Source organism: Gavialis gangeticus, unplaced genomic scaffold (genome assembly GCF_001723915.1).
Source record: "Gavialis gangeticus isolate Ggan-Ray unplaced genomic scaffold, GavGan_comp1, whole genome shotgun sequence".
Taxonomy (NCBI): Eukaryota; Metazoa; Chordata; order Crocodylia; family Gavialidae; genus Gavialis; species Gavialis gangeticus.
Genome location: NW_017729018.1, coordinates 4,360,373 through 4,368,672, shown reverse-complemented (window position 1 = coordinate 4,368,672; position 8,300 = coordinate 4,360,373). Strand labels below are relative to the sequence as shown.

General features: G+C 45.4%; 1 protein-coding gene across 1 annotated transcript in view; it reads left to right on the top strand.

Moving 5' to 3' along the window:
- FZR1 (fizzy/cell division cycle 20 related 1) overlaps positions 1 to 7,928 on the top strand; it is a 36,467-nt gene extending 28,539 nt beyond the window's left edge. Inside the window, exons 10-14 of the mRNA XM_019513274.1 lie at positions 51 to 235; positions 1,489 to 1,722; positions 1,813 to 1,917; positions 5,152 to 5,244; positions 7,071 to 7,928. Of these exons, the coding sequence (XP_019368819.1) occupies positions 51 to 235; positions 1,489 to 1,722; positions 1,813 to 1,917; positions 5,152 to 5,244; positions 7,071 to 7,112 (659 nt within the window). The 3' untranslated portion in view covers positions 7,113 to 7,928. The remainder of the gene's footprint in view (positions 1 to 50; positions 236 to 1,488; positions 1,723 to 1,812; positions 1,918 to 5,151; positions 5,245 to 7,070) is intronic.
- Positions 7,929 to 8,300: the final 372 nt, after the last annotated feature.

The window sequence follows — 8,300 nt, the reverse complement described above, 5'->3', positions numbered from 1 at the left end:
GCTATTAATGACTGCATCAAATATCTCACTGTGCTTTGCTTGCTTCACAGGCGCCTTGGCATGGAACGCAGACCAACTTTCTTCTGGGAGTCGGGACAGAATGATCCTTCAGAGAGACATCCGGACCCCACCACTACAATCTGAGCGGCGGCTTCAGGGCCACAGGCAGGAGGTGTGTGGGCTAAAGTGGTCTACAGACCACCAACTCCTGGCATCCGGTGGAAATGATAACAAGGTATAGTACTGTTTTTGTTAGAAAGAAATTTGACCTCATCTCTGAACTTTCACTGCCAATTTCAAGAAAGTTTTCCTTCCTTCAAGCATATGCCTTCTTTTTTATTTAAGTTGCAGCCTCATTTACAATGTTTTTAAGGATGTTTTTTTTTTCCTGTCAACTTGCTAATTGGACTTAATTTGGCTATATTTGAGGAAGAGCAAAGCTAACCTACTACCCTTTCTAGTCTTCTACCATTTACTAAAGTAAATGGAGATTAATAGTCTGTTAGGAGGCCTGTGCAAAGTGGCTAGTATTTGCTTCAGACTCGCCAGGTGTTATCTGGCAGGGGGGCGATCCCCACTGCCCCATGCTGAGTGGTGGGGGCTCTGCCCAGCCCGGCCCAGCTCTAGGCCTTTTTTAAAAGAAAGAAAAGCCCTGACTCAACAGGTCGTGCCTGGCAGGGGGTGATTCCCCGCTGCTCCTCACTGTTCTGTGCTGTGTGGGAGGCTCTGCATGAGCCCCTGGAAGCCCCAAGGCCACTGCAGGAGCAGGTGAGTCTGGGGGGTTTTTTGCTTTTTTTTCTTTTTCTTAAAGGGCTGTAGCTGCAGCATGTGGGGCAGCCATGGGGGCCTGGGGGAGTGCGTGGGGGCAACATTTTGCCATTCAAAATAATTTATATTAAACTCCCTCCTGCAAATGTAAGTTTTTGAATTTGGTGTATGCAATGCAAGCTTGCAGTTTACCAGTGAGTATAGAGAAATATCCTGTGTTTCTAAGAAGTGGTTCTGAGAGCACCTTTTGGAATAGATTCCTGCACAGGTAACTTATGGGATGTATATTGGACCAAAGTCATGCGTACAGAGTATTGCCAGTTTTGGCACTCCTCCTCCAATAAATAAGACTTTTTGTCTTGTGATGTGGCTGGATTATTCAGTCACAAAGCAAGATAAAGGCCTTGCTGTTCACATTCATGGACCAGAATTCAGACCCTGGCTAAGGCTCAAAGGAAATGAGCTTTGGGATTTTATCCTAGGCTCAAATTGCAAAATCCCTCCTCAGTTTGAGCATGTTTGGTGGCTCAGAGGAAAGGTCCCATTTCAGGAATCTAAAATACTCAAGATGGAGGCGTGCTGGCAGAATTGTTCAGGCTGAGCTGTTCTGCTTTCGCTCTGTCTAGCTTTGGCTGGCACTATTTCCTTTTTTAGTGTAGGGGTTTGGAGACTAGAAGGTGGTACATGTGCTTAATTTATCTTGTTTCTTCTTTCCACTAGCTCCTTGTCTGGAATCACTCCAGCCTGAGTCCCGTTCAGCAGTACACGGAACACCTAGCAGCAGTGAAAGCTATCGCATGGTCTCCGCATCAGCATGGCCTGCTGGCCTCAGGTGGCGGGACAGCAGATCGCTGCATACGTTTCTGGAACACTTTAACTGGGCAGCCTTTACAGTGTATTGATACTGGGTCACAAGTGTGCAATCTGGCCTGGTCCAAACATGCCAATGAATTAGTAAGTGCTTCCCTATTCAGTGTCCTGCTGCTAATCTTCAGGTGTTGGGAACTGAGCCCCTGACTGTCTTGTCTTTTCCTCCTCCTGCAGGTGAGTACTCATGGATACTCGCAGAACCAGATTCTCGTCTGGAAATACCCCTCACTAACCCAAGTAGCAAAGCTAACGGGGCATTCATACAGAGTTTTATACCTGGTAAGCTATAATCCATACCTTTTTAACCAACTCTTCTGTAGCTTCTGATTCTGCTGTGACTACGTACAGTGATGGAATCCAAGGGCTGCTTTCAGCTGGATTCATGACTTCAGCAAGGTTTTTGATACGGTCTCCCACAACATTCTCGCAAGCAAGCTAAGGAAGTACAGGTTGGATGAGTGGACTGTAAAGTACATAGAAAACTGTCTGAATCATTGGGCTGAGAGTGCTCCTATACACATGCAGGGAGCCTGCTCCAATGCGCTGTAGAGCGTTGGAGCAGATTTGATTAATTGATTCTGCTGCAGTATGGAAACTGACGCACTCCAGCAGCCCCCAGCATCACAGGCATCAGCATGCCCACGCTGAAAAATGCCAGTGGGGCACTTTTAAAGTGCCCTGCTGTCATTTTTCAGCACAGGGGTGCTGATACACATGACACTCTGGGCGCTTTTAATTAGCGCAACTCTTGGACCTGCGGTAATTAAAGTGCCCCTAACACCTATGTGGACATTGGCGTCAGAAGCGGACTGGCCAAGTTTGACGACGGCACCAAACTTTGGGGTAAAGTGTCCACACCTGAGGACAGGAGGGCAATCCAAGTTGACCTCAACAGCCTCAAGAAATGGCCAGATGAGAACCTGATGGTGTTTAACACTGAAAAATGCAAGTTTCTCCACCTTGGGAGGAAAAACCCACAGCATGCTTATAGGCTTGGCAGTGCTACGCTGGCTAGCACTTCAGACAAAAGGGACTTGAGGGTCATGATTGACCACAAGATGAACATGAGCCTTCAATGTAATGCTGCAGCTAATAAAGCAAGCAAAACACTGGCTTGCATCCATAGATGCTTCTCAAGCAAATCCCAGGGTGTCATTCTTCCATTGTATTCGGCCCTGATGAGGCCGCAGCTGGAGTACTGCATCCAGTTTTGGTCTCCACGATTCAAAAAGGATGTGGAGAAGCTTGAGAGAGTCCAGCGGACAGCCACGCACATAAGAGGTCAGGAAAACAGACCTTACAATGAGAGGCTGAGAGCCATGGGACTCCAGCCTGGAAAAGCGCAGGCTCAGGTGATCTGGTGGCCACCTAGAAGTTTATCAGGTGCTCACTAGGGTCTGGGGGAACGTCTGTTCACCAGAGCACCCCAAAGGATGACAAGATCCAACGGTCACAAACTCCACCATGACCGTTTCAGTCTGGACATAAGGAAGAACTTCTTTACTGTCCAAGCCCCCTAGGTTTGGAATAGACTGCTGCCGGTGGTAGTTCAGGCACCTACCTTAAATGTCTTCAGGAGACATTTGGATGCCCATCTTGCTGGGAACCTATGACCCCTGCTGACTTCCTGCCCTTTGGGCAGGGGGCTGGGCTTGATGATCTTCTGAGGTCCCTTCCAGCCCTAATGTCTATGAACCTCTTGGAGCACATGTATAAACACCCAGAGGGTAGTAGTCAATGGCCCCATGTCTGTTTGGCAGCCAGTATCAAGTGGAGTGCCCCAGGGGTCAATACTGGGGTTGGTTTTGTTCAATATTTTCATCAGTGACCTGGAAGATGGGATGGAGTGCACCCTTGGCAAGTTTGCAGGTGACACCAAGCTGTGGGGGAGTAGTGCATACGCTGGAGGGTAGGGCTAGGATTCAAAGAGACCTAGACAAATTGGAAGATTTGACCAAAAGAAATCTCATGAGGTTCAATAAGGAGAAGTGCAAAGTCCTGCATTTAGGATGGAAGAATCCCATGCAGTGGTACAAGCTGGGGACCAACTGGCTAAGCAGCAGCACTGCAGAAAAGGACTTGAGGGTTACAGTGGGCAGTAAGTTTTATATATGAGCCAGCAGTGTGTGTATGACAGTGCAGGGCCAGGGTTTCCATGGAGCCTAGCCTGAGCAGCGCTGGCATGGCACATGGCTGGGCGAGGAGCTGCTCCGGGGCTGGGATCTTGCAGTGCAGTTCCCTGCACAGCCGTGTGACTTGCCCACGCTGCTGGAGCCAGTCTCTAGAAATCCTGGCCCCATGCTGCTGGGGTCCCCATGGAAACTGGCTGCAGCGATGCAGGCAGGAGCTGTTGGGAAATGGAATCCAGCTGCCAGCTGGATCCATCATTTTGCCCACCTCTGAACTAGACTGTTCTCAGTGGTGGCAGATGACAGCAAGGAGCAGTGGTCTCAACTTGAAGCAGTGGAAGCTTAGGTTGGATATTAAAAAAATAAAGCACTGGAATGGCTTGCCTAGAGAAGTGGTGGAATCTCAATTCTTGGAGGTTTTTAAGGCCCAGCTAGACAAAGCCTTGGCTGGGATGATGTAGGTGGGGATGGTCCTGCTTTGAGCAGGAGGTTGGACTAGACCTCCTGAGGTCCCTTCCAACCCTAATTTTCTATGATTCTCTGTAGCCATTTGTTAATCAAAACTGCGTGTAGCAGGGCCATTGATAATTTGGCTCTTCCCGCTTGTTGACATGGAATAGGCTTCTTGACTTGACACTTCACATTGTATGGTGAATTTTACATCTTGACAGGTGTCAAAACTTGCCAAAAGTGAGCTTCTCTCATTCCCAAAGGAGCATGGTAATTAGATCTTAAGGTAGTAAAAGCCAGCTGCTGCTTTGGCATAAAAAGCTCTTTACTCTACTCTTCTCCCCTCTTTCCATTTTCTGTTCTCTGTGTTTCTTCTTTTTAGTACAGTATAAAATGTCCAGTGTGATATTTTTTTGGTTAGTTGGTTTTTGGTTTTTTTTGTTTGTTTAATCCACCTCTGTCTCTGGATAGATTCTTCTCTTGTTCACCTTATGTGCATAGCCTTCACTCGCATAGTGCTTTTGGGAGGCTTCACTAGAAAACACCATGAGTCAAATCTGTTGAAGGGATATGTACTAGCCAGAGTGTGTTTTAGAAGTAAATCATTTGTGTAATTAACAGGGCTTAAAATGCCAACAACACTTCTGTATCTCATTGCTGTTTTTATAATAGGCTAATGCATATCCCCTTGAGGTTTAAATAAAACATCGCTTTAGGCAGGAATGAGATCCAAAGGTAGGAGTTACCCCTGAGTATCCTGTAGAATGTAAATAAGGTCTATTCCCAAATTTTACAATTTGATTTCCTCCTGCCTGATCATCTAAGGTGGCCATTCAGAGCAAATGCTGCTGGAGAATGGGGGTGGGGGGATGGGGATTGCGATCACTCAGTAAAATGTATTTTGCAGTCTCTTTATTCTCTCTCTTTGCCCTAGGCAATGTCTCCTGATGGAGAAGCCATAGTTACAGGAGCTGGAGATGAAACCCTGAGATTCTGGAATGTTTTCAGCAAAACCCGCTCAACAAAGGTAAAATCCATAGTCTCTAGTGGTCAGTTTCTGGAGCAAACTAGGTCCATCAGGGGAGGAGTCACCAAGGATGAGGCTTAATGGTTAGCTGTGCTGTCAGCTTTCTGGGTGTTTCTCTTGCATGATCAATTCACCTCTTGTATATTCTTTCCCGTAGTTGTTTGTGCAGTAAGTCGTCATGGGAGTGGGGCCAGGGTCAGAGCCTGGGCATAAGGTTAAAGGGGTTTGTGATCCTCGGTTGAAAGTTACACATTAGGTCTTCACACGGGATGCATCTACATGTGCACGTTAGTGTGGAGTTGACTAATTAGCTCCACAGTAGAGCATCACAATCTACACGTTTCTATTTTTAAAGAAACCTTACTGAGGACACAGAAACAAACCATTCCAGTGTGCTGGAAGAACAGCAGATACAGCAGGTGACCAGCTTGGCTTAGCAGAGAACACTTGAGTAGACTTAAACATAAAAAGGAAGCTTACAAGAAGTGGAACCTTGGGCAGAGGACTAGGGAGGAGTATAAGAATATTGCTTGTGCATGCAAAGATGAAATCAAAGGCCAAAGCGCAATTGGAGTTCCAGCTAGCAAGGGACATGAAGGGTTTCTACAAGCATGTTGGCAAACAAGAGGAAGGTCAAGGAAAGTGTGCGTCCCTTACTGAATGGGGGAGTTAACCTGGTGACAGATCATGAGGAAAAGGCTGAAATATTCGATGCCTTTTTTTACCTCTGTCTTCACAGGCAAGGTCAGCTCCCAGACTACTACACTGGGCAGCACAGTTTGGGGAGAAGGTGAGCAGCTCTCAGTGGTGAAAAAACAGGTTAGGGACTATTTAGAAAAGCTGGACATGGACAAGTCCATGGGGCCAGATGCAATGCATCCAAGAGTGCTGAGGCAGTTGGCTGATGTGATTGCAGAGCCTCTGGCCATTATTTTTTTTAAAACTCATGGTGACAGTGCCCATCTTTAAGAAAGGGACAAAAAAAGATCCAGGGAACTACAGAACAGTCAGACTCACCTCAGTCCCAGGCATACATGCAGACACTGTGTCCAGGCACAGTTGTCTCTGACGTGAACTGCGCCGGAGTTTATTGCATTACCTTAGTTGCTTGTGTAGATGCACCCGGAGATGAGTATCACAGCTAAGCACAACATTGTTTTTAATCTGCGTTTATAACACTGGATATCTTGCTATGCTGCTGACATGCCACTAGAACGTGTGCAAGATGGCGTTGTGTCTTGGCCATATGCTTACAGTTGTGTCCTTGGGATCTGTATCCTTTAACTTCTAGCTGAGTTGTCCAAAACAACAAATTTAAGAAAAAGGGGATTTTGTAAATTTGACCCTGAGAGGTACTGTGGATAGAGATTTCCTCAAAATATAGTTCAGCAAAAATAGACTTTTGCAGGACTGTTCAAGAAGTAGCTTCAAACACAAAAGGAGGTAGTAGAGTCAAGGGCCGTGATGTCCTGAATGGGCTTGAGAAGGGGGAGCACAGTGGGGAGGGAGAATAAACTCATTCCCTCATGATTATGAAAACGATGTACTACAGAATTAACCCATTTCTCCCATTATTGCACTTGCTCTTCCTTTATACATGTTTATGTGCTCTGAGTGGCTGATCTCTTGCAACAAGGATGCTTGGAGTTTGAACCTACCTTTGAAGGGTTCCAGACCCTGTTTCCCTAGACTTGTCTGTGTTCAAGTGCAAGCTTCTTGGGGGAATATTTCCTCAGCAGTGTAGTGATGTTGTATGTACTGTACTCATCTCTCAGCAAATAACTGAATTGGGCATCTTGGTACAACACTGGTTTCTCTTTTTCCAGGAGTCTGTGTCTGTTCTGAACCTCTTCACCAGGATACGGTAAACCCCACCCACTGCACACCATGAGACCACAGTATGATATACCGGGAGAAAACCACTAAGTTGGCGTGCATGGATCCCCAAACTATCAACCAGAAGAGGGGGAGGGAAGTGTCACTGGGACTGAAGGATGGACCTTCAAGATACTTTATTAAATACATGATTGTGAACCATATTGGACAGTATTTGGGATTTGGACTGGGAGGGTAATGGAACTGCCAAAGGCTTCACTTTTCATCAAGGGGCATGGGTACAAGAGGGAAAACTGAAGAAAAAAACCCCTTAATCTTATGTTGTACATTGGGCAGAACTTGTATGATATGGACCATTAACTAAGACCAGACCAAGAGCATCCCAACTGCTGCTTTGTTACATATGATGGGAGAAGAGTTTCCTTGTTGCTTTGGAGGGAATAGTTTTAATATGCTGCTGTGGGTGTCTCATTCTGCAATTTGATCAACACCTTTGAAAGCAGGAGCTAGCCAGGCTTGATCAGATCTAATTGGTGCAAAGGGACGCACCTTTGAGCTGGGCAGTGGCCTCTCAAATAACAAGGCACTGTTCTAGCCTTGCATCCATTTTCCAAATAAAATGGAGAAATGCTTATTTGTTTCCCCTTAACACAGTGTTCTCCATTTTTAAAAAGATGCTGCAGTACTTGATATTTCCGTTCACTTAAGTCAGTTTAATTTTCAGCACCTCTGATGCCTGGCTATAAAAAATTTTTAATTCTTGTCTCTCAATTTTTAGAAGGGTTTTAATGGCCCTCTCATGTGTTGAAGGGAAAGATTACTGCACAATCAACATTTTGTTGTTTTTTTTTTAAAAAAAAAAAAAGAAACAATACATGTTCAAGGCTGGTCTTTAGATTTTTAGTTGAATGCATACAAACAATGGCTTTTACGAAGACCCAGGAGTGTTTTATTTGGAGCTTCCTTCTGTGCCAATTATTGCAAACCAGTCGCTGCAGAGTGTCTTTCAGAGGACAAAGCCAGTTGAGATGAGTATGTAAAAAAGACTACTGTGGATCTGTTTTCAAGGCAAGGTGATTGTCTTTTCCACTTAAGAAGGAAACATCGTGTCTAAATCTCTGCACAAGACTTTTTTTTTAAAGAAAGGGGGAGAGGTGTTTCATGCTTTTTCTTTCTCTTTCTTTTTTTTTTTTTTTTTTTTTTTTTTTTTTTTTTTTTTT